This window comes from Asterias rubens, chromosome 11 (genome assembly GCF_902459465.1).
Source record: "Asterias rubens chromosome 11, eAstRub1.3, whole genome shotgun sequence".
Lineage (NCBI taxonomy): Eukaryota > Metazoa > Echinodermata > Asteroidea > Forcipulatida > Asteriidae > Asterias > Asterias rubens.
The window spans coordinates 5,950,476-5,976,975 of NC_047072.1; the positions used below are offsets into that span (position 1 = coordinate 5,950,476).

The window sequence follows — 26,500 nt, forward strand, 5'->3', positions numbered from 1 at the left end:
AAAGCATTATATAACAAAGACACTGAATAATTACCCACTGGCCCTGCCTACTGATAGAATATTCATGAGGTACAGTAAACTTTTATTAAACTCACAACTACTGAAGATGGAAATACTAAATTCACATGTCTCCATGAGGTTAAATTCTAAAAGAGTGTTTATTTGTCTGATTTTGGAAACATTTTCAGTGACGATTACTTGAGTATTTATTAACATTCTGGTTGGATCATTTCGTGTGGAGTTAAATGTTTTAGTTGTGTTGTTGTTTACCCTACTTGTTTTGTAGATATAAATTGTTTGTCAACAAAATGCTATGATTACAGGTTTTCAAATTATTGTATTTGCTCAGCTTTAACCATTTCTACATTTCCCTGTCTTGGTGAATGAAGTTACAGGTCTATGGTAAGTACAATTATCTATCAGAAAATTCTAGTTGATGCAATGAATAAGTCATCTGCATAGAGGAATCTGACTGCTTAATCAAACTGAAACTGAATTTAAGAACGAATGAGTAGTCTTTGGAGGTTCCTGTTTTGTTGCTCACTGTTTGAAGGATGTTGAAGAATCAGCAGAATACCAAAGCCAAGTTGTACACTCCTCACAGCTGATCAGTCTCCTCTGTATCTACAACTGACTGGATGAAGAAAAAGAGGCGTTACTTTTCAATTGTATAGACGATGTGACCTCTGACGTCACTCAAAAACCATAACAAGATTCGCGCGCATACCGCCGCCGGGCAAAACCTTTGTGTTTTGGCAGCCAGCTAGAAAGTGTATGCACTCTTACCATGACTACGCGTCTTCTTGCCCGGCGAAACATGACGTATATAGTGTTTTGTCAACAGAGGGCGGTTTGAATGTAAAGATAGGTCACATCGTCTATACATTAGTTGAAGGGCACAGTATGGGACAATGTGTTTGGGGAAGGTTGCAAGTACAGAACAACTTAGAGAAAAACATTTTAGAAAAAAACAGTTTAGATGACAACAATCTAGTAATTTTGCTTAGCAACAAAACCAAATAACCTGCTGCAGCAGCTCTATGTTTTGCACAGGTGCACATCTTGATATAAGAGAGTTAAAAACAATTCAAACATGTGGAAAATTGCTGGTGAGGTCACTTGGTCTTAAACTAATATAATTTGATAGCCCATACAATTTAGTTGGTGTGAGGAAGGATCTTAGTAAATACCACTATCTAGGGGGGGGTATGTCATTGCCATTTCTTGTCCTGAGTATTGACTCACAGAATACACTGCTTGTCGTTGGGGCAGGTATATCTTAATTAAAGATGAAAAGCAGGGAAAACTAGGTTTTAAGAGAACTAAGGAGGAAGATGAAGAACTGGACAAGATGAGAAGAGGGTAAAGATAAGGTCCTGAATAAGATGCAGTGGTGGAAGACAAGGGTCTTGGAGAAATCTGAAGATCAGGAAGACAAAACAAAGACAAGGTGGCAGGGATGAGAAGAGACAACTTAGACCTCATGTATGAACATAAAATTGGAAGACAGTGCAGGACAATAGTGATGAGAAGACAGACAATTAATAATTAACAATCACTTCAGAGTGAGATACTGTGTAGCGTGTTGACACAACAAAACAGGCATCACATAAATGTTCATTTACTTTATCATTGTTGAATGATAAACTTTCAATGTATAAATGTAAACAGGTATGGAACAGGTATGAAACATATGTCTTGTTTGAACAATTATATAAAGGTTCAACCATGCAGGGATAGTAACAAATATTTATTATAGATTAGGAGAGATATGCATGTATGAGGAACACAGCTACCAATTACAGTTGAAGGAAAATACCATATAAAAGAAAGGAGTCAAATATGTCAAACAAATAATCATTTTGCCTTCAAGAATAAGTGAGATTTTGAGCCCATATATCAATGAAAACTGGAGAATTATAGATGCAGCTTGTATGAAAGAGAATGTCTTTAGTTTTATTTTATTTTATTTTATAGTCTGTTTGTTTGTTTGTGGAGTTTTTGTTTGTGGGTTTTTCTTTGTGTTTGAATTTTTGGGGGCCTTCATAATACTTCAATGTAAAAAAAGCGTGCAACAAACTTTTGGCTCTTTTATGTATATTTTTTCATAGCAACTTAGTCAGATTCTTCAAAATAAGATCACCCAACTCAAGCTCGGGTGTTTCTGAACAGTAGTGTGTGGGTAAGAGAGTTGTGACACTTGTGTCCTTAAGCAAGACACTTGACCATTGTTGCTTCGTCCTTTGGATGGGACGTTTATATAGCCGTTGGTCCCTGGCGTTGTGTAATGCATGTAAAAGATCCCAGTAGCACTCACTTATTGCTAAGAGATGGGGTTCGCCCCGGTGTTCCTGGCAGAGGCTGCTGAATGCGCCGAGCACCTTGTAAACCCTTTTAAGGTGCTACATAGTTGGGTCTCAGAATTCATAACATCTTTCAGAAATAAGGTATATCTAAACGCCTTGAGTACAATGTTTGTAATACATGCGCTATTAAGACATTTCGGTATTTCATAAAGTTTCTAACCATAAAATTAGTGTAGTTGCAATTATTCAGTCGACCTTCAGTCTTTGGAATAAAGTTACAATGAAACCAATCCATACAGCTGTTTGATGAGGTCTGCAAAAATCCTTCACATAGTGGGACTGTTCATTTTGTGTAAAAATGTCCATTTCAAATGCATGGAATTTTTAGCTTGGTGTAGTTTCCCAAAGTTTGTAAGAGTTTTTCATCTTTCTACATATACTGTAAGTGAATAAAGCAGTTTGGTCTATAGTTGAGAGTCAATAATAGTTTGGTGTATAAACACAAAATGAACAACTTCACCATATGTGTGGGGGAGTCCCCAAGATTACATCAACACATATAATTAGACAGGGCACAACTTCATGGCTCTGCTTTCTGCTGAATTCTGTGCTTGCTATCACCATTCTACGCTTACGTGCAAGCGCAGAATTTCTGCGCTAGCTGTACGCAGAGAATGCCTTAACAATGTAGAGAAAGCACAAGCAAACCCGAGAAAAGACGCTTGACCAAAGCGCAGATTCCCTGCTATCATAAGTGCCGGTTCTATGCTTACGGTAAGCAGAGCCATGAAATTGGGCCCCATTGTATACGTCACACAGAGATCAACGTGCATAGCAGAAGTTGATTATTTCAACTTGGCTCAATTATAAGCCGAGTATGGTTTTATTAATTACCATATTTTTTAGTTAAAGGGGTATGTTTTTATATTTAGAGACCCCATAGATGGTACAAAACTAGTTTCTAAAGAGCAAATTCACTCCAGTTAATCAGCAAGTGCTCCATTTAGTGAAGGAGCATAATTTCATCAACACAGGTATTTAACAAGAAATTGTGGGATGTATAATTGGTTAGTAATAACAGGATGATTGCTGGGCATCAAGCACAATCATCTATAAAAAGGTTATTTTACCTAATAATTAGAGAAATGCTCCGATTTAAAATTCAATGATCTTTAATTTACATAATAAATTGTGACCAATGTTGTACCATCATTTAAAACTATCATAATAATAATATTTTGATATCTGATATAAAAAGTCGCATCCCCTTAAGGTGATCCCCTGTCTGAAGACAGCTTTTACGTATGGTGCATGTAGGCAGGAAATCAGCACAAGAATCCAAATTGAGCTGCTGTGACACCAACTTGAACATGGTGCTCCCAGTAAGAAGCAAAGTAATATGTTTAAAAACACTTAAGACAGTACACCAACACACAGGATGGTCAAACTTAATAAAAACCTAATAATAATAACAACAAATTCTTATAGCGCATTTTCACAATAATCCTAATGCGCCTTACATAAGTGTGCTGGTCATAGGGCCAATAACATCCCTTTAATGCCCGAGCTGCTGTGGCGCTCCCATGGCTTTGTCATACACAATATCAACCTCTACCCTCGCAGGTACCCATATATACCCCTGGGTGAAGAGAAACAATTCTAGTAAAGTATCCTGCTCAAGGCTTACAAGTGTCAGGACCAGGATTCGAACCCACACTCTGGTGACTTAGCACCAGAACTTGAATTCGATGCTCTTAACCACTCATGACACGGTACGAATGCAATTTTTTAAAGTACTGCTGTTATGGAATTGTTTTGAAATAATTACGGTAACGCAGTTATAGTGTATTCCAATAGCAGATTAATCTTCCTGCGTGGACATAACCAATCCAGAATTTCAGCAATATCTCAACAATACCGACACATTTTACAAATAAATTTTCAGAGATTACTTGCGGGAAACTTTTCAACAACTAGAAAAACAAATAGTGGGTTCCAATTACCAAATGTACACAACCCTATTAACAGGACCTTGTTCTAAAAAAAAATCCCCAACCACGTTCCCTGTCCCCCATACCCCCGTCTTCACCCCCTCCCCATCCAACCCTGTTCCCCGAACCCATTCCCCGAACCCATTCCCCAACCCCATTCCCTCCCCCCGTTCCCCATCCCATTCCACATCTCTATTAAACCTTGTTTCCTGTCCTCACCCCCCTCCCCATCCAAACCCTGTTCCCCAACCCTGTTCCCCAACCACGTTTCTTTGTCAATATCTGCCAATCTGATTTGACACCTTGTGGATGAAAAATAAGCAGGTTGAGCCACCCCTCCCCCAAAATAAAAATTGGCTCAAACTCCTGCAGATCAGTGTCTGAATCATCCATCAGTTATGTTAAAGACACTGGACACTATTGGTAATTGTCAAAGACCAGTCAATTTTTGGTCATCGAAGTTGCAAGATAACTATAAAGGCAAAAAAAACCTTGTCTCACAAAGTTGTGTGCTTTCAGAAATTTCAAAACCGCAAAATCTAATTCTGAGGTCTCAAAATCAAATTCGTGGAAAATTACTTCTTTCTCAAAAACTACGTCACTTTAGAGGGAGCCGTGTCTCACAATGTTTTATTCTATCAACCTGCAGCTCCCCATTACTTGCTACCAAGTAAGTTTTTATGCTAATTATTATTTTGAGTAATTACCAATAGTGTCCACTGCCATTAACAAAAATGCAAAAGTGCACAGCCAAGCATAAATAAACTTTTGTTTTTGTTTTTGTTTTTGTGAAAACAACTGATGTAGCAGTTACCCAATGTATTTTAAATCAACTACCAGTCGCTGTGTAAAAGATGAAAAGTAAAGTGCATGAGTTTGTCAAACAAGAACAGCAAAGAGTTATTCAATATTAATCTGTTGTTCATTTTGTGCCTTTGTAACAAAAAAAGGGAACCCCTGATTGTGGCATCTAAGCTTACATCCTTGGCATTGGCACTCATAGACTTAATAAAAATCCACAAAACGTTTACAACATCAAATAACAAAATTAAACAAGCATTTAAAGGAACACGTTGCCTTGGATCAGTCTTCTTCCTCCATGGATCAGTCGAGTTGGTCTTCGAAAAGCGTTTTGTACATGTAATCTTTTTTTTTTTTAAATGTAAATGGGTAGAAAGATGTTGTAAAAGTAGAATACAATGATCCACACAAACATGCCTCGAAATTGCACGGTTTTCCTTTTACCTCATCGACTAACACGGTCGGCCATTTATTCTTGACTCCCATAAATGGCCGACCGTGTTAGTTCGCACAGTTATAGGGAAACCACACAATTTCGAGGCAAACTTGTGCGGTTCATTGTATTCTACTTTTAAAACATCTTTCCAACCATATGCATTTTATAAAAAGCGGTTAAAAACTCTTTTTATAGACCAACTCGTCCGATCCAAGGCAACGTTTGTTATACAGTATACAGGTATTTACAGGTATTTTTATTAGGCTCAATTATTTTGGTTTTTTTTGTACACATTTCTGGATAATAAATTTGAAATTTCAGGGCCTGTATGTACTCCAAAGTATAACTGGTGGACTTGGGAAGATTGAGGCAAATATTTGTCTCACTTCAACAATTATAGTGAGTTTGCTGGTACAACCATGTACAAAACTCAGACACAGCCAGACACCTCCCAAGATTCTTCACCAACTAACACCAACTCCAGCCAGTTTGTCAGCATCTTCAAGGACCTCAATCTATAACGTTCTAGTAAACTGTTGACGTGGTCTTCCTCACCACCAACACACCAACCAAAGAAGCATGCCTCAACCCCAAATAAAATCCTCAAGATGAGCACATAAGCCTCACTTGTGTCTCGTCATCCTTCAGATGGTGAGACAATGTCTTTTGAATAAATCTCTTTGCCTGCAGAGGATCTCGGTCCATCTTGCAGATTTGATCAAGGAAGAGTTAAAGCTGGACACCATCGAGAATGCCGATCTTCACCCCACCCAATCTTCATATATATGCATTAAATCGAGGATACCAGCCACATTATATGTAGGGAATCAAGGAAGATCAATTACACAGCAAACTAGGACAGCTGGATAAATCAACCATCATCAAATTTTTTCACAAACTATACGAAGAGTGTAAAAATACCATCGGAATCAAGTCACACAACACAGTTCGAAAGACATCGGTTTCTTTATCAATGACATGACATCAGGTCACCACTACTCCAGCCCACCCTTCCAGTTCCATCAACACCTCACTACAAAACTGACACTCAGCTGTGATATATTTGCTTTGGCCCACTTGGTTACACCCAGCTCATAAATATTAAGTACTGTCTACTTTGCATACAGCTCATGTCAAAGGTCATACCATGACCTGCATTCCCAGGTATAGTTAATAAAACGTTTTTCCAGTATGGTAGCTCCTTTGCACAGTGTGTGGATTATTGTCTACCATCCCACGCGAAATACACTACACCAGCGAGCAGACATCCAGCTAGCAGTCAACTCACAACCGGTCAAGAACAGCTTGGACCCTTCTGCCCAATTAATTATGCATCATCATTCTCATGAAGACGAGGAGAGTACACACTTCAAATTGTAACTTCTTCGTCTCAGAACAAACAGATCTTCCAAAAACGTTTTATACATGGTTATACCAGCAAGTTAACAACTAAAGTGATTTTTTAATCTTTATATTCCTTTAACAACATGAGAACCTACACATCAAATCATGGTCTGACCAAATCACTGTGCGTACCCCACCGTCGAGTCAGCAATTTAAGGGTTCTAGACCCAGCCAACCCCGGGTTCGCAGGAGGCATAGTACCACAGCGCAGGGAGGCCATTCCACAACCTGGTGTGCAAGAAAATGTTGAAGAGGAAATATTAATCTTGAAAGAAACAATATTGCCATAAATGCTGTTCATGAAAACCCCATCCCTCTATTTTCTAGTGGCCTGATGCCCTTGATCTGATGAGCGCCTTTGAACAACTTTGGTTGATTTTGGCGCTATATAAATTCCCTCTGATTGATTGATTGAAAAGCCAATATCTATTTGTTGGAATCGAACCCAGCCCCTTTGTTCGTCAAATTCAGACAGCATTTGATTGAGCCAGCTAACCTCTTTCTTCCATAATCATCAAAAATTGTAAAAATTAGTAATTAAATAACAAATGTTTATGAGTGCAATGGTAAAAATGTTTCATGAAGGATGGAAAGTTCCTGAGCCGAGTTGAATGAAACGATACATCTTTCAAGAAATGAATTTATTTTTACCATTGCATGAATGAAAAACATACTTTATTTGTTTTAAATAACAGCCAAGTAGATCTTTGTCATTTGATTGGAGGATAAAAGCCTACTATAATGGATAATAAAAAGCCCTATTCTACAGAATGATTTTTCAAGCACATTCAATCGAGTAGTTACATTAGTCAATATGGGCGGACGAGCGTGCAATAGAACAAATCGGATGGAACAAAAAAATGCCTGGGGAATGCTGTACAATGGTATAATATTTAATTTCTGTCACTCGACATACAATCCTCCAATTAAATGGCAAGGATCTGCTTAGGTGTTAATATGGAATAATGATGGTGAATAAATTACATGATGAAATTGTTTTAAATACAACAGATTAAATTGATTTGGGCTCGATTTCAAAAAGAGCTAAAGTTAGATTGACCTTAACTTTGAATTAATCTTACAAAAGAAGTTACTCTGGGTGCTAAATGGAATAAGTGCTTGACCAAAACCTTATCATGAAGGGGAACAAAATTATTTTTTCACATGAAGCTTACAATGGTTAACTTAGGTTGATAGAAATTGCCCAAAGCTATTGAGAACTTCCTAATAAGATGCAAGCAAGAACTTGAAGTTGTTATTTTTTATTTATTTATCAAGATCAAATTTAAGAATAAGAGCAGCCTGAAACATTTAAAAATGTGTATTGCATCCACAAATATTTTCATGGCAATAGTTTCACAATAGTTTCCTAGAGAAGAAGCTACCTTGTAAAAATATTCTACAGCTTCTGTTTTTGTTTAAAGAGAATGTTGAAACATTTTTATGCTACAGAGCAAATTTCATTTTGTCCATCTGTAAGAATTGAAACACTGTAGGGAGTCTACATGTACCTTTAAGTCCTAAGTGGTACTGGTGTTATCTCTAGTGTAAAGTAAACATGTGACAAAGTGTGACATAATCGTTAATCGTCATGATCTAAGGAAAGGCATTATTATGAGTGTAAATGCAGAGGTGAAGGTTGGGGCAAAGTAGCGCCTCAACATTCAATGAGATCTTTATTGTAGAAGGTAGACGTACAAGTGATGGTGAAGGTTGGCATGGCAAAGTAGTACCGAGTTAGGCACAAAACATTTTACAGGATATAGAAGAAAGAAGTACATGATTGTGAATGTTGAAGGCAGATTAGTGCCTTAAACTCTTTGAGATGTAGAAGAAGAACAGGATGGTGGTTAAGGTTAAGGGCCAAGCAATGCATCAATGTTCTATGAGATCTAGAAATAAGAAGTATTGGTGGTGGTGACGGTTGAAGGCAAAGTAGTGCCTCACCATTCTATGAGATCTAGAAATAAGAAGTCTGATTGGTGGTGACGGTTGAAGGCAAAGAAGTGCCCCACCATTCTATGAGATCTAGAAGGAAGAAGTATTGGTGGTGGTGACGGTTGAAGGCAAAGAAGTGCCTCACCATTCTATGAGATCTAGAAATAAGAACTCTGAGTGGTGGTGACGATTGAAGGCAAAGTAGTGCCTCATCATTCTATGACATCTAGAAATAAGTATGAGTAACGGTGACAGTTGAAGGCAAAGTAGCGCTTCACCATTCTATGAGATCAAGAAATAAGAAGTCTGATTGGTGGTGACGGTTGAAGGCAAAGTAGTGCCTCACCATTCTATGACATCTAGAAATAAGTATGAGTGTTGGTGACGATTGAAGGCAAAGTAGTGCCTCACCATTCTATGACATCTAGAAATAAGTATGAGTAACGGTGACGGTTGAAGGCAAAGTAGTGCTTCACCATTCTATGAGATCTAGAAATAAGAAGTATAAGTAAAGGTGACAGTTGAAGGCAAAGTAGCGCCTCACCCTTCTATGAGATATAGAAATAAGAAGTATTGGTGGTGGTGACGGTTGAAGGCAAAGTAGTGCCTCACCATTCTATGAGATCTAGAAATAAGAAGTCTGATTGGTGGTGACGGTTGAAGGCAAAGAAGTGCCCCACCATTCTATGAGATCTAGAAGGAAGAAGTATTGGTGGTGGTGACGGTTGAAGGCAAAGAAGTGCCTCACCATTCTATGAGATCTAGAAATAAGAACTCTGAGTGGTGGTGACGATTGAAGGCAAAGTAGTGCCTCATCATTCTATGACATCTAGAAATAAGTATGAGTAACAGTGACAGTTGAAGGCAAAGTAGCGCTTCACCATTCTATGAGATCAAGAAATAAGAAGTCTGATTGGTGGTGACGGTTGAAGGCAAAGTAGTGCCTCACCATTCTATGACATCTAGAAATAAGTATGAGTGTTGGTGACGATTGAAGGCAAAGTAGTGCCTCACCATTCTATGACATCTAGAAATAAGTATGAGTAACGGTGACGGTTGAAGGCAAAGTAGTGCTTCACCATTCTATGAGATCTAGAAATAAGAAGTCTGATTGGTGGTGACGGTTGAAGGCAAAGTAGTGCCTCACCATTCTATGACATCTAGAAATAAGAAGTATGAGTACTGGTGACGGTTGAAGGCAAAGTAGTGCTTCACCATTCTATGACATCTAGAAATAAGTATGAGTGTTGGTGACGATTGAAGGCAAAGTAGTGCCTCACCATTCTATGACATCTAGAAATAAGTATGAGTAACGGTGACGGTTGAAGGCAAAGTAGTGCTTCACCATTCTATGAGATCTAGAAATAAGAAGTCTGATTGGTGGTGACGGTTGAAGGCAAAGTAGTGCCTCACCATTCTATGACATCTAGAAATAAGAAGTATGAGTACAGTGACGGTTGAAGGCAAAGTAGTGCCTCACCATTCTATGACATCTAGAAATAAGAAGTATGAGTAACGGTGACGGTTGAAGGCAAAGTAGTGCCTCACCATTCTATGACATCTAGAAATAAGAAGTATAAGTAACGGTGACGGTAGAAGGCAAAGTAGTGCCTGAAGTAAATGAAGCTGAGCGGTTTACTTTGAAGTTACAGGATAAACAGGACATCGTGAAATACTTGTGAAATAATGAAGAAAACATTATTGAGCAAAGACAAAACACTGATCAAGTTGGCCAACAGTTCTGTACATGGCTAGAAGATGGGCACTAGAGAGCTGAATGCAGAGCATTCAGATTGAAAACTGTTCAAATCGATTTCTTCTGGTGTATAAACCAATGCATAAACCAATGTATTTATATACGAAAGTGTCTGTTCGTGAAAACTTAATTTCATATCCAGGGTATAAAAAGTATCTCTTTTAAATACTCAGAATGCAGAGTAATCATTTTTGCAACACGGCAGCGCTATGTATTTCATTGCAAAAAATTGCAGTTCAAAATGTGTTTGGTCAGGAAAACACAAAGCTGTAAATTTGTTTAATTATCGTTGTGCTAATTAGTGTAATTAAACATTTATAACATTTCATCACTTGAAACTGTGTACAAAAATTGATGTGTATGATTACATCCAGAATCTACAAAAACGAAAAAAAAATCTCAAATAGATATGATTTTTCTTTTAAAATGTACATTCTAACAACAAAAACCAAGAAGAGTGATTCTTTGTTTGCTTTCATATTAACTTGTTTTAATTGCTGAAATAAAACTACAAGCAACATTGAATTGTCAGATGCAACAAAATGCTCTTCTCTGAATGAATGCTTTTCAAGTCGATTGTTGACCGGTTTGAATGATACTAGCCAATTTGGGGACTTCGGGCCAGCTGCCAGTTGTTTTAGTGTCGGGGACCAGACTAGTCCAGCAGTGTTGTATATTTTTAGACAAATAGTAATAAAAAATATCTCACTATGTAATGTCTAGAACAAAATGTTTAAAATCTTGACTTCAAAATACCATTCAATGCTACACTATATGCCATATATAAGTAATGAAGTGACATTTAAAGGGTGGCTGCAGTTTTTTTTTATTCATTTAAACGATTAAACATGACTTTTTATACCTGAAATATTTTCTTAAGTGTTTTAAAAATGTTTTTCAAGAGATTAGGGGAACCTACCCGGGCCCCCTGGCTGTGTGCATAAAAAGACGTGTGCACTGTGTGGCCTGGTACCTAGGCGCGTGTAGTTAGGGACCAGACTCTTTGTGCCGACGATATGTTCGAATTCTCGACATGATGTCGATGGTAGGGGGGCGGTAACAATCCACAAAAGGGGGGGGCATGACTTATTCGCTAATTACGCAAGTCAGATATGTCGGGAATAAACAAAACACATTTTATTGATGTTCAATACAAATATCAGAAATAAATGACAGCAACATTAACCGTTTTATTTGAATTCACTGCAGCATCCCTTTAAGTCAAATTACCAGTGATTTTCGCATTGGGCCAGTAAACTCAAGACAGAACATGTCTGGCAGGACTTTTTTTTTTTGGGGGGGGATAATAATACCTCTATAAGATAAATGTTTTTTTAAAGACACTGGACACTATCGGTAATTGTCAAAGACCAGTCTTCTCATTTGTTGTATGGTATCTCAACATATACATAAAATAACAACCCTGTGAAAATTTTAGCTCAATCGGTCATCGAAGTTACGAGATAACAATTAAAGAAAAAGTACCCTTGTCTCACGAAGTTGGGTGCTTTCAGATGCTTGATTTCCAGACCTCAAATTCTAAATGTGAAGTCTCGAAATCAAATTCAAGGAAAATTACTCTTTCTCAAAAACTATGTTCCTTCAGAGCGAGCCGTTTCTCCCAATGTTTTATACCATTCACAGCTCCCAATTACTCGTTTCCAAGTCAGTTTTTATGCTAATAATTATTTTGAGTAATTACCAACAGTGTCCACTGCCTTCAACGCTTAAATGTAAGAAGACTTTGTACTGTAGGAGGATTTAATTAGGGGTCCAGTAAATTGTTTAAAAGCTACATCCCTGCAGTCTTGTGGATCCCCCACCCCCCAAATCCAGCCCTGAATACTTATGGGTATTAAAATACCAACATAGAGACAAATAAAACCGTAAACCGCAGTAATGCATGTTAAACTGGCTTGTGAAGCTTTCTCTTGTTTTGATCATGGTCTTGTAAAAAACATTCTGGTGTAGTAAACATTTTGTGGTCTTCCGGGTCTCCCCCAAAATTGAGCCCTGTAATTTTCCACCAAGTTGTTACCAATAATGTGATTCGTCTTATTGTCACTTCTTCCTATGTAAACAAATCGCATGGCTGTGTGAACTGTTACTGACATTCTGAGAGGCGACGTTTATTGTGTACATGGAACATGTACATTGTAAACTCAAAATGTTAAATCCATCCTCAATTCCATTGAAACAAAATCAACACTACACTTAAAAAAGCTCACTGGATTCTCAGTCGGCTCAGGACTGGATGCATAAAGCAAAATTAGGCATAAATTAATTGAGTTGAAACCAATGGTTCTTTTTAGAACCACCCCAACTCATTAGAGATAGTCATTACATGGTGTCACCGCAAACCTTTCAATATAATAATTAAGGCTTCATGTAAAGAAGTCGCATGGCTTTTAAATGTGGACCGTTACTGACACGACGACAGATTAAAGTTTAGTACTTTAGTGCGTATTGTAAACTCAAAATGTTCAATCCATCCTCAATTCCGTTGAAACAAAGTCAACAACTCACTTCAAATAGATCACTTGATTACCCAGTGGGCTCATCAGGACTGGAAACACAACAATAGGCATTAATGTTCACATAGTTGAATATTGGAGATAAAAACACCAAGGATTTATCTTGTTTTGTCTTGCACAACTTCAAATGATCTGCCTGGACATGGATCAAACAATTATTCCATGTATATTGAATTTCAGCTTTGTATGGTTCTGTAAAGTAATTGACTTATGTTACTTAGCAGCAGGCTCAAAGAATTTATTCAGACGCTCTCGAAACCAGTCATAGACACATTACTCTTCCTATCAATAATATTCTAGAGGGTTGTGCTGTCACCATGTTTTTTCTGAAAAAGACACTGCTTTTGATTGAACTGCAAGTAAAATTTCAATATTTTTACTATTGTTTTTTCACTATACTGGACAATGTATACTCGTTAATGCTAAATCAAACTCACCCATTATGGTAGCAAGATGGCTGCAATAATAATCATGTTAATTGACATAAAATGGAACACATTTTGATCTCTCTTTCAAAGGAGGACTAAAAAGTTGTTTAAAAATCAGTAACTTGTAGGCTGATTTTTGTAATTATCACTGTATGATATGAGCAAAACACTTGCATGGGAGCCTACATTAATTTAATACACAAAGTATGTCAATTACATGAAAATGGTTAAGAGACAGTGCAGGGATGGACAGTAAAGTTTTTGGTTCGAATTTGATTGTAATTCTAAACATCTTCAAACCATTCTCTAAAAATTGTTTAAGAAGTTTACAGTTTCCAGGTTGTCAGTGACCAATAAAGGCTTGCACCTTTAGTTCATATTCTGGAATGCAGTAACATGTTTGGGTTTTATACAAACAATCCTACTGAACACAAGAACTTGTACAATCAAAGAATTAATGGACATGTTTTCCTTGAAAATCCTTTTTGAAACCAATGAATGGAGAACCCTCAACTAATTTGTCACTTTTCTACAATCCCAGCCAAAATGCTTAGGCCACCCATTTGCATTGTCACTTTCATTATTCCAACCCCTCGATCAATGTTGATGGGAGCGCAGACTGCGCAAGAGCCAACATTGAAAGGGGGCACGGGTCCTTGTTGCAGGGGCCCAACGAGATATGGCCGGGACTGCACATCAATTCTAGATCTGCAATTCTAGATCCCAAACGTATTTAATGTGGAAGGAATTAAACATCATTAACTCACCCATTAAGATTGATTAGGCTGAAGAGGTCTGAAATGACACCATAGGCTCAAGGGTGTTCGTCTGATGCTGAAAGTGATCACTGCCCTGGATTTCTGTACAATCATTGTCCAGGCTAATGTGACATCAATGAGTAGTGAAGAGGTTCTCTTCCAATGGCTCATTTGGCTCACTGCAATCAAAATAATAAAAACAGGTACTTATTAGAAAAAGTAATTTAACAGTGCAGCAATACAAAAAAAACCACCATAGATGACAAACTTTGACAAAGTTTCAATGTATTGAAATATTGTGCATTTGTTGCATTTTAGTTCAGGACAACAATTGTTTTAAGAGGGGACAGTTTCAGTCAATGTTGGCAAGTTAATAATTATAAATAATGTTAAGACTTGTAAAGCGCACGTATCCACCCTGCTGGGTGTTCAAGGCGCAGTAAAACTCCAAAACAAACAAAACAAACAAAACCAAAAAAATTAGTCCTTAAAAAAAAAATCAAAGAAGATTTTCATGCAGTCAAGAGCAAGAGCAAGTCACAGAATTAAGTATGGGATGAGAGTATCAATAGCTCAAATCAAAATAAAGACACATATTAGAAGACAATTACAAGCAGACTAAATGGTTTTGAACTTTATTATAAAGTGAAAAGGTTGAAACACATGGAGACAAACCTGGTACAATTCAGCAAAGAAAGTGCCAAAAAATGTTTTAAAGTTAGTCAGGTTAGAACCCCTATTCGCCACACAAAAAAGGTGCGCAGATTCGACAGGGCGGGCGGGGTGAGGGGCGGGGCTGAAACGCCCACTGAGTAGTTACAGCACTATAAAACATCATTATGTAATGTTAGGATACATTACAAGTACAAGTTGTCTGCAAATAATATAATTTGTCAGAAATACCGTATCACACCAACCATGCAGGTAGTTCTACCTCCATGCACCAACACACATATTGCCCAGTAAGTACCAGTGTAGAAACCTTTTGACATGTTTGAGATGTAAACCCCTCCCACATCCAAACTGCCAAAATACACTCCACGCCATCCCCTCGCCCCAACCCCACCACACTGATTCTCATAAAACTTGAGCAAAATAATAAATTAACAAACATTTTCCACCGAGTTTCCATTTAAGTTGTGTAACCCACATGATTCAAACCTCAGTTTTGTCGAGTTCAGAACATGGCTGTCGCCGCTATTGTCTAAATAAATTTAGGCCACTCTCAGATCTCACGGACCGTTTTACAAATGGCAATTTTTTGGTTTGCATGGCCAACTTGGCAGCAAAAACATGGTTATATTGTAGCTTGAATAACAAACGACTAACTTTATATCTCCGTGTGATATTTACTCTAGTAATGATGAATAAAATTGTGTTTAAAAAAATGTTCTTACCTCTTCGACAAAAACATGACGACGCCATTTTGTACCATTAACAGGCCTAAGGCGCAGGCGCCACGAAGGTGTTCACGTGACGTCATTTCTACAATTTTACATGCCGCAAGAAAATAATCGTCTGCTCCAAGAAAACCAAAATAAAGATTTAATGACTTTTTGAGTTGCCGTATATTATTTGATTAATTAATTGTGTTGACATTTCAACACTTTTAGATGGTGGACATAATTACGTATCCCCATACTTTTGTTTGGGCACTGGCCTGGTGACCAGTCTTTTTTCTTCGTCTTTTTCTTCCACTCTGTGCTTTTTAACAAGTGTTCTGCGCCTCTGATCATTTTGTATGTAAGGGGTGCAATATATACAAAACGCAGGTGTTTCAGACGAATGAATTTGTTTATTTGCAACTTTTTATGATAAGATGGAGAACATGCATGTATTGCGGAATGACAACAGGTGTTTTAGACGCGCGACTAAGGCTTGTGATTGGTTGATAGTTACACACGTGTGTTTGATATGCGCAACAAAGGCTTGTGATTGGTTGATAGTTACACACAGGTGTTTGAGAAGCGCGCATGGGCTTGTGAATTAATTTGTTTGTTTGTAACTTGTTGTGATATAAGATAGAGAAAGTGTACGTTCAACAAAAACGACCACGGGTGTGTCAGACGCGCGACTATGTGATTGGTTGACAGAAACACTAAGCATGATAACATTGGACGAATGAGTTTGTTTGCAACTTGTCGTGATATTGGGAGTACACCGCTGATCTTATATACCGCCCTCTATAATGAAAACTAATAATGCAATGCATTAATGACCCATGTACTTAAAACCATTACTTGGACTGAGCAACCAAAGAGTTCCAAACAAGTAGTTTTTGTCTCTTTCATTTAGTTTCACTCATAATGGACCCGTTACAGTTACATATAGTGATTGTTAATGCTAACAGTTATTTGAGTAATTACCAACAGTGTCCAGTGCCAATGTTGTGCTGATTTGTGCGAGTTTCCATTAAACTAGCACTGTTAACGTAAGCTCAAAAAAAGGCATACTATTACTACTTCCAGCGCTTTATCAATGCAAATAAATCCATGGTGAACGCACAGTCTGGAAGCCTAATATTATTGCTATCCTGTGAAATACGCTTACAAGCAAAGTTTTCTGCTTAAAAGCATAAACTAAAAATAGAATATAAAATAATGTAAAGTTAATTAAAAAGAAAATACACGAATGAAAAATAGAAAACAAAGTATTTACGGCTCCCCGCTCAATATACACCCCAAAAATGTCCGCCACCGGCAATAGGAGACTTTTGGGACGCTTGGTGGCAGCAGACTTCAGGTAAAATCCAATGTTTTCGGTCATGTGCGCACGCTCAGAACTACGTAAACAATGGAAATTTACCTGGTAAGTCTGCTGCCACCTAGCGTCTCAAAGTCTCCCATTGTGAAGTTGGTGAAAGTTAGTGGCTTCTTGCAGGTAAGATTTGAGTTATGAAGCTTTGACAATTTTCCCCACCAGAAATGGACCCTCATCTATATCTATGGCCCAATTTCATAAAATTGAGCCGAAAATACTGCTTAGCAAACTTGGCTTGCTAAGCAAAGGATGAGTGGGGCACCAGTTTCAACAATGTAAACTTAATGGAAATTTTTGGGGGTAACCAGTTTTTGTTAAAGGATTTGGTTACTTTTTGTAACACAAAACACAATGTCCACAGATTTACATTAAACCTACACCGTTTGATAATAATGATAATAGAGAGCTTACCTTAAAATATTAGATGCTGAGGTGCTGTAGTTTTTGAGGAATCAGTTAAACAATGTCATGAAAATACGTTTTTACATGCTTCAATAATTTTCGTCTCATGATCAGTGAGACGAATTATTTTTTCGAGACGTTGTTTTACTCATTTCTCAAAAACTACAGCACCTCAGCAAATAAAAATTTCAGGGAAACTTTTACTATCATTATTTCGAAACTGTGTAAGTTTAGTGTAAATCTGTGGACATTGTGTTGTTTGTCCAACAAAAAGTACATAGACCCCTATTAGATTTAGTCTGTGCTTAGCAAGACTAGTCTTATCTCGAGTTAGGACCAGTTACTCGTCCTAACTTAGGACTATACATGCAATTTGTATATCTCCTAGGACTAGTCCTAAGTTAGGACTGGTCCTAACTCTTTGTGAAATCGACCCCAGGGTTAGTTTGTGCACATTCTACTAAACATTCAATCAAATCATTGAGACTCAATGTATTTAATTGAGTATTTAATGGAGGACAATTCTCCACCACAGTTACTGAACCATTTTATTCTCTGAATAACTGTTAATCTCATGTTCCTTTGTTTAAAGGCACTGGACACTACTGTTAATTACTCAAAATAATTGTTAGCATAAAAACTTACTTTGGTAACGAACAGTGGGGAGATATTGAAAGTATAAAACATTTTGAGACCGCTCCCTCTGAAGTAACGTAGTTTTTAAGAAAGAAGTTATTTCTCACTAAAACATTTTAATTGAATTCGAGACCTCATCAGCTGAGGTCTCGAATGAATTCAAGGCATCTGAAAGCACACAACTTGTGCGAAAAGGGCGTTTTCTCTTCCTATTTTCTCGCAAATTTGACGACCAGTAACTGAGCTAAACATTTCACAGAGTGGGTCGTTAACCGAACAAGGAAACAAAATGGAATATATATTTAACAGGATCATAGATCATGTAGATCTCGGAAACTGTCTGCAATTGGCAACCTATCCCAAATGAAAACATGCGTCAGTCTTTCCTGTGTGTTTCCACTGGATCGGATGTTGACACAACAACATTGTAAAATACCCAAGCAGCAGGACAGTTCTTTGTAGAACAGAAAAGTCTCCCGAATACCGAAAATCTACTCCGTGGGTAGTAAAATATAAAGCAAGACATTTCTCTAAAGAAAAAAAAAACAATTAACCCGGCAAGTACACACATTGTGTTACGGCAAGCCAAATATACATTTCGATACCTCACTATTAGAATGCCTCAAACCCATAATAGGTCTAGCCAGCCCCCGATTTCACGAAGCTTGCGACGCGTCGCAAGTGCAAGTTGCGACCTGTTACACGTCGTAAGTTGCGATGCGTATGGAATCCATTTCATCAAAGTTACGATGCGTTGGATACGTCGCAAGTTCCTTGACAACGGGGAAGAACACGTCGTAAGTTACGACGACCCATAGGGTCGTCGTAAGAATGCTATGTTTCATTTGTTTACGTACAAAATGCATGAAAGGACATAACAATTACCACACGTAACTTCCGTGAACCAATCGGGAAGACACTAGTTTTAGTTTAGTTTAGTTTTATGTGACTTACACTGGCAACAAAATATAGAAATACAAATCGATACGAAAACAAAAATAAAGAATCGAATGCCGCCGCCGCGTGCGCCTTGAATAAAGGCTAGGTAACTTGCAGCACTTAGACAACAACAAATGGAAACTTACCCTCCCCCCCCCAAAAAAAAAAAAAAAAAGGGACGGGTAAAAGAAAAGAAAACAAACACACGCATAACAAACGAACACACCAACTAAAACAACTAAACAAATAAGTAATTATAAAAATATACAAAAAATACCTATTAAACACTAGTCCGAAACGGTTGAGTATCTGCCATCTTGAATGAACTATAATACACGACTGTTTCATGACCAAGTTCTACACAGCATAAAACAGCGGAAGAACTTTAGCAGTTCATCCTCGTCCAAAGGGTAGTTTTTATTAAGAGTGAAAATGGTTTGAGTTGCGACTCGTCGCGCTTACGACGTGTTTGGTGAAATGGATTGTGGAACTCGTCGCAGCTGCGACGTGTCTTTGGTCTGCGACGCATCGCAAATCCTACGATGCGTCGCTACTTGCGATGAGTTTCGTGAAATCGGGGGCAGGTCTCTCATTAAGACGCCCTACTTCCTGTAAACATTTTTCGAGCCTCGAGTGTGGCACAACCTATTCTCAAAAACAAAGAAAAAAGAACAGGGATGAAGTAATGGGAGGTTTGTGTCCTTGTTTCCTACTGTCATGATCTCGCCCTGGGAGATGATACATGTCCATCCATTCATATTTGTGTTTGTCCTTTTCCTCTGTCTTTTATGCAGATGTTTAGGTGCCACCAATGTGCCCGACCTGCCCCCGATTTCACGAAGCTTGCGACGCGTCGCAAGTGCAAGTTGCGACCACTGATCTCTATTATACAGGTCAGTGGTTGCGACCGGTTACACGTCGTAAGTTGCGATGCGTATGGAATCCATTTCATCAAAGTTACGATGCGTTGGATACGTCGCAAGTTCCTTGACAACGAGGAAGAACACGTCGTAAGTACGACGACCCATTGGGTCGTCGTAAGAATGCTATGTTTCATTTGTTTACGTACAAAATGCATGAAAGGACATAACAATTACCACACGTAACTTCCGTGAACCAATCGGGAAGACACTAGTTTTAGTTTAGTTTAGTTTTATTAGACTTTACACTGGCATAAAAATATAGAAATACAAATCGATACGAGAAAAAAAATAAAGAATCGAATGCCGCCGCCGCGTGCGCCTTGAATAAAGGCTAGGTAACTTGCAGCACTTAGACAACAAATGGAAACTTACCCCCCCCCCCCAAAAAAAAAAAGGGATGGGTAAAAGAAAAGAAAACAAACACACGCATAACAAACGAACACACACAAACTAAAACAACTAAACAAATAAATAATTATAAACCAAAAAACAAAAAAAAATACCTATTAAACACTAGTCCGAAACGGTTGAGTGTCTGCCATCTTGAATGAACTATAATACACGACTGTTTCATGACCAAGTTGTACACAACATAAAACAGCCGAAGGAACTTTAGCAGTTCATCCTCGTCCAAAGGGTAGTTTTTATTAAGAGTGAAAATTGTTTGAGTTGCGACCATAGCTCTATGGTTGCGACTCGTCGCGCTTACGACGTGTTGGTGAAATGGATTGTGGAACTCGTCGCAGCTGCGACTTCTTTGGTCTGCGACGCATCGCAAACCCTACGATGCGTCGCTACTTGCGATGAGTTCCGTGAAATCGGGGGCTGGTTCCTCTCATCTATAGGGCCCTTTTCAAAACCACGACTTCGGCTTTGGATTCGGGTGTTTTGACAAACTGCGCGTGCTTTGCGTACGCGCTCAGGGCTTCGTACGAGAGGACGGACACTAAAGCTGAATCCAAGGCCGAAGCCATGGTTTCGAAAAGGGCCTATGTTTGAGCTTGGAACCAGGCTTTCAGCTTGTTTTTCTCTCTGGAACATACTTTTGGTTTGCCTAGATGCAGAACAAAAAGCCTCACAAACAGCTGTTTTCCCATGTGTACTACATCTCTATGGAACTCCTTGCCTGGTGCACGTTTCCCTCTATTCACCGATCTAGATAGTTTCATGTAATTGCCACCCACCCCCCCCCCCCCCTCCAATCGGCTTTATTAAAACTAAACACCAAGTCTAAAGACTAAACAAATAATAAGTTTACAAACTGTACATCAAATATAAAAATGTTCAGAGAACTTTTTCACCTTCAAAACTGTCGTCTTCTTGTTCCCCTTACCAAGAGTGGGTTTTTTTTCTGGGGCGAAGCTGCTCAAAGCAACTTTAAACTATTACAATTTTGTATTGATTCGGCATGTCTGTTATGATGTTCTTGTTAATAAAACTGTCTGGCCACAAATATACAATAACTAGGCTAAACAGTGTGCAAAATAAACCCAGCAAAATCGGAAACATAAATCAAGTGATGTGGGTTTTGCAAGTTTATTTTGTACATGTAGTTCCTTGTACCTAGTTCCCTGTCTTATCATTACTTCGATGCGTGCATCATGTCACGTTCAGAATCCCTTACAAAATGACACTATGCCAGGCGCATAATATTATGGATTGAAAGCGTGGTTTGTGTCATAAAGGCAGAACGTGGTTTATGCTACGGATGCCATCATTTTTTTTTTTTTTACAAAAAACGACATCAAATATAAAAATGTTAAGAGAAATATACTTGTCCACCTTAAACTTCAGCTTCCTTGAGTTAAATTGTCATCTAAAGATGTTGTCTTCTTGTTCCCCTTACCAAGAGTGGTTTGTTATGGAGCGAAGCTGCTCAGAGCAACTTTAAAACTACTATTCGGCATGTCTGTTATGATGTTTTTGTAAATACAACTGTCTGTGACCACAAATATAATAATAACATGCAGACTAAACAGTGTGCAAAATAAACCCAGCAAAAACAAATAAATCGAGTGGTGTAATGTTTTGCAAGTTTATTTTTTTCTACACCTAGTTCCTTGTTCCTAAAAGTCTGGGTCAGTATTATCATTACTTCGATGCGTGCATCATGTCACGTTCGGTATCCCTCACAAAATGAAACTAGCCTTATGGGAAAATGTGACAGGCGCATTTATGGAATGAAAGCGTGGTCTGTGTCACAAGGCAACGGGGTTTGTGCTGTGGACGCCAGCATTTATATTAGTGCATTCAAATTTAAAGTTTCATCAAAAGTTGAAAAGTTGTGTCTTGTAACAATGGGCAGCCTAATGTACATAAGCTGTGTGTTGCTCATGACGAATGTACCGCTCATTGACTCATCGTACAGGCTAATGGCCACGAGCAGCGTGGTGGAGGTCTGTCTCGGTAAAGAGTTACGTCTATCTTGTCATGTCAGATTTGGAACAAGTACTGGAACACAGTCTCTCGCCGAGGTGGGTTGGAACCGTGGCGAGGGTGCTTATGGAAGAATTAACGTGACTGCCTGTAAGACAGAGTTAGAGGAATGTACCGAACAAACAACTGACAGCCGTGGACAACTGCAATATGGCATAGGTGATAGCAATGTTGCATCGTTGTCACTCGTTGTCAAAAACAGTACATTTGAAGACAACGCAACATTTTCTTGCTTTGCCCTCGATAGGAATGGCGACCGACAGACTTCTCAGAACACATCTGCAATCGTCCACGGTCTTCCCAATAAAGCATTTTTGTATCCGATTTGCTCGATAAAGACATGCTCCTCTGAAGATGCCGACAACGCCTGTACTCTCTCGTGTACCGCCGAGATAACTGGGCCAATGGTGTCGTTAGATTGGATCGTGTCTGGGACCAACTCGACCGAAGTTAGACTTTCCAATAACACGGTGGTCATTGGGAATCAAGTCGTTCTACTTTATAATGTAACGGAGCGCTACGATAATGCAATATTTACTTGTCGTTTGTTTAGTGACGAGTTTCCATGTTTAAAAAGTAGCTGCTCGATTGAATTAACAAGCGCGTCGTCGCCATTTGCCCCGCCGGCTTATGGGGGTCAAAGCCCCACTGGTTTCTCCCTCGTCATGGTCATCATCATGGCAGTAGCCGCTACTGTAATAGTCATCGTTCTCCTGCTTATTATAGCGTGCTTTGCTCGCACAAAAGGCAGCAAGATTAAGCAAACAAAAATGGAAGGGACGGCGGCCACTAATACGACAACTGCTTCATCAGAAAGACGCCATCAAAACGTCTTTGAAGACGTTGGCATCTACACCTTGCCTGATTACGAGCAGACCGTCCGAGCGTCTCATCATACGTCGGTCGATGTCGAACTTCTGGCGGGTGGAAATGCTGGACCACCTGGTGCCCCCTCCCTGCCATATGAGGTGATCCAACAGGCAGTCACTGATAATGACAACCAACTTTCGATGAAGACACCGACACAGACTGCACAAGTCTATGAAGTGCTGCAACCAGACGAGATGGATAGAGCAACAGACAACCAAGGACCTGCGAGTGTAGGGAGCGAGGTTGTGGTAAATACACCGAGAAAGACTGCACAAGTCTATGAAGTGCTGAAACCAGACGAGATGGATAGAGCAGCAGACAACGTAGGACCTACGAGTGTAGGGAGCGAGGTTGTGGTAAATACACCGAGAAAGACTGCACAAGTCTATGAAGTGCTGAAACCAGACGAGATGGATAGAGCAGCAGACAACCAAGGACCTGCGAGTGTAGGGAGCGAGGTTGTGGTAAGTACACCGAGAAAGACTGCACAAGTCTATGAAGTGCTGAAACCAGACGAGATGGATAGAGCAGCAGACAACGTAGGACCTACGAGTGACGGGAGTCAAGTTGTTTTGAATACACCAAGTCAGACTGCACACGTCTATGAATTACTGCGATTAAAAGAGACGGATAAAACGAGTTTGAATGATGAAGCTACCTGCGGAGGAGATGAGGTTGGGGTAAAGACACAGATACAGACTGCACAAGTCTACGAAGTGCTGAAATCAGACGAGACAGATAGTGCAACAGACAACGTAGGACCTACTTGTTGTGGAGGAAGCCAGGTTGTGGTAAAAACACTGAGTCAAAAAGCACTAGTCTACGACGTTCTGGAACCAGACGTGACGGATAGTAGAGCAACAATAGACAACGAAGGACCTACCCATGGAGGAGGCGAGGATGTGGTAAAGACACCGAGTCAAGAAGCACCAGTCTACGACGTGCTGGAACCAGACGAGGCTAAGATACCGAGTAGTGACGAAGGAGCTACGTATGAAGAATGCGATGTCAATCCAACCTATGGTAAGAAAGTAACGTAACTTCTGGGTTCACGCCCTCCATCTCATTAAGAAGAGTCTCATCCCTGTGTCATGTCACCTCTGGCCCCTGTCGAAACCACGGCTTCGGCTTTGGATTCGGCTCAGGCTAGCTTGGCCCCGCGGGTGTTTTGAAAATTGCGCGTGCTTTGCGTACGCACTCAGGGCTTCAGATGAGAGAACTGAGCCTGAAACCGAATCAAAAGCCAAAGCCGTGGTTTCGAAAAGGGCCTATAATTCTCCTTGGCTAATCAAAAATTGAGGCTCTTGCCACTACAAAAACTGGGGTGCTAAAACTGACACCGTGGCTTTTGTCACATAACCGAAGAGAGAATTAAAATTAACAGCATATGGTGTTAACATAACACCGATGTAATTGCTTTTGCAGAAATGGGTGTTATTTTAACACCTTATGGTGCACATTTTGACTATTTTGTTGGTATACGTGACAACACCCATTGTGTTTATTTAACACACCAGTTTTTGCAGTGTACGAAAATTATATGAAAATTAAACAGTTATGCGCTCTACAAAAATGGTTCATTATAATTATTATTAAATTTTGACCTGCGATCAAATAACTCCTTGGAAACGGCCACTCCAGCGTTTGGGACCATTTTGGGAGCAATCGTTTCTGTTTTTGGGCTAACGAAACAGTTGCTGGCAGTGTAAGCACTTAATGTAATCCACTATATGCATTAACTGACGATCCTGTAGAAGTTTGAGATCGATCGACCATCTGGCCATCTGGGTCACGAGAAATTAGTGAAAACCCATTACACATATTTTTGCATGACATCGATTAATATTTAAAAAAGAAAACGCTCACTGATTGATGAACTCCAAACGGGAAATTAGTTTGATTTATTCTCATCAAATATGACATTTTCAGACAGAAATATTTAAAGGGATGTTTTCTACTGTCATCATCATTACTGTGATCTTTGACGAGTTTTATCTTATCAATTCTGTAACGTTCCTTTAATAGTGAACTCAAGCAAGCAATGGAATCCTTTAATTCCGAGGCCTAAAAGTAAACTGTGTCCAAACCAACAAAAACGGAACCCACTTTTGGGTCTTTGACTGCGATCTTTTTGTTGTTTTCATTCCAGTAGAAATGGTGTCGTTTCCCCAAGGACCAAGGTGAAGCCGAGGAGGTTCCCAAAAGAGGCGGGGTCCCTTAGGTCTTTCATCCAAGATTCGGAGGGGGAATAGCTGGGAAATTGAGAATATCTGGAACGTACCCTACAAGGAAACGCGAATGACTGAATGGCCCTGAAGCGTATTTTTGTCTATACCGCAGTGAGGGGTTTTGTACTGTAACACTGCCAATTTCTGTCTTGAGTAGGAGACTATACGTTGCATTGCTTTTTGAAGTAATCCTCCAATGGGGGAGGTTTGCAGAACGGCGTTTTAATTATATGGATTTCGGGCTTTCTTTCCCTTTTTGAAATAACCCTCCAAAAGGGAACATAAGCATAAACGGCGTTTATAAATAACGTATAGTCTCATCTCAATACAGGAATTTGGCAGTGCTACAGTACAAACCCGTCGCTGCGGTTTGAAAATAAAGTAATGCAACCGGCGTATGTCCTTGAAAGGGTCATGCTCTTTTGAGGAACTGTCACGAATAAAACAAACCATATAAACAAATTAAAGGTCATCAATATTCACAAGCTATGAAACTAATTAGGCCTATGTGCCGCTGTGTCAGGGCAATTTTTCAAGGAAATAACAGCTTTCTCGATAAAAAAAAAGTACGATGCTTTTTAATGAAAGCACAAGTCACCACCATACAGGCCTAGCTATCCTTAAAGATACCGGACACCTTTGGTAATTGTCAAAGACCAGTCTTCTCACTTGGTGTATCTCCACATAATATATGCATAAATAACGAGAAAGCGAAGTTGCGAGATAATAATGAAAGAAAAAACAGTCCGGTTTGGATCGAAAGCTATTAAGGTCATCTACCCTACTCATGTTATATAATGTAAATATGGATATATACAGTAAAATATAATTAGGTTTAAACAATGTAACTTATAATAGCAATGTATAAATAAATGTTAATAAAACAATAATAATAAAGGTAAACGCGAATGACTGAATGACCCTGAAGCGTATTATTTTTTGTCTATACCGCAG

The 26,500-nt window shown here is 39.0% G+C and overlaps 1 protein-coding gene across 2 annotated transcripts; it reads left to right on the top strand.

Annotated features, from left to right (window-relative positions):
- The first annotated feature begins 22,225 nt into the window (after positions 1–22,225).
- Positions 22,226–26,243, top strand: LOC117296766. 2 transcript variants are annotated; one of them, XM_033779810.1, is made up of 2 exons: positions 22,226–24,341; positions 25,468–26,243. In XM_033779810.1, exons 1-2 carry the CDS (start codon positions 22,310–22,312, stop codon positions 25,500–25,502), a joined length of 2,067 nt encoding a protein of 688 aa, XP_033635701.1. In that variant the 5' UTR covers positions 22,226–22,309; the 3' UTR covers positions 25,503–26,243. The 2 variants fall into 2 exon arrangements, with proteins under 2 accessions (XP_033635701.1, XP_033635702.1); XM_033779811.1 differs by having other exon boundaries at positions 25,471–26,243.
- Positions 26,244–26,500: the final 257 nt, after the last annotated feature.

What these genes read in the sequence shown, in the direction of transcription:
- LOC117296766 (XM_033779810.1), top strand. Translation starts at nt 22,310, where the DNA reads ATGGGCAGCCTAATGTACATAAGCTGTGTGTTGCTCATGACGAATGTA. An exon ending in CGATGTCAATCCAACCTATG is followed by an intron (nt 24,342 to 25,467) that starts GTAAGAAAGTAA and finishes TTTTCATTCCAG; the next exon opens with TAGAAATGGTGTCGTTTCCC.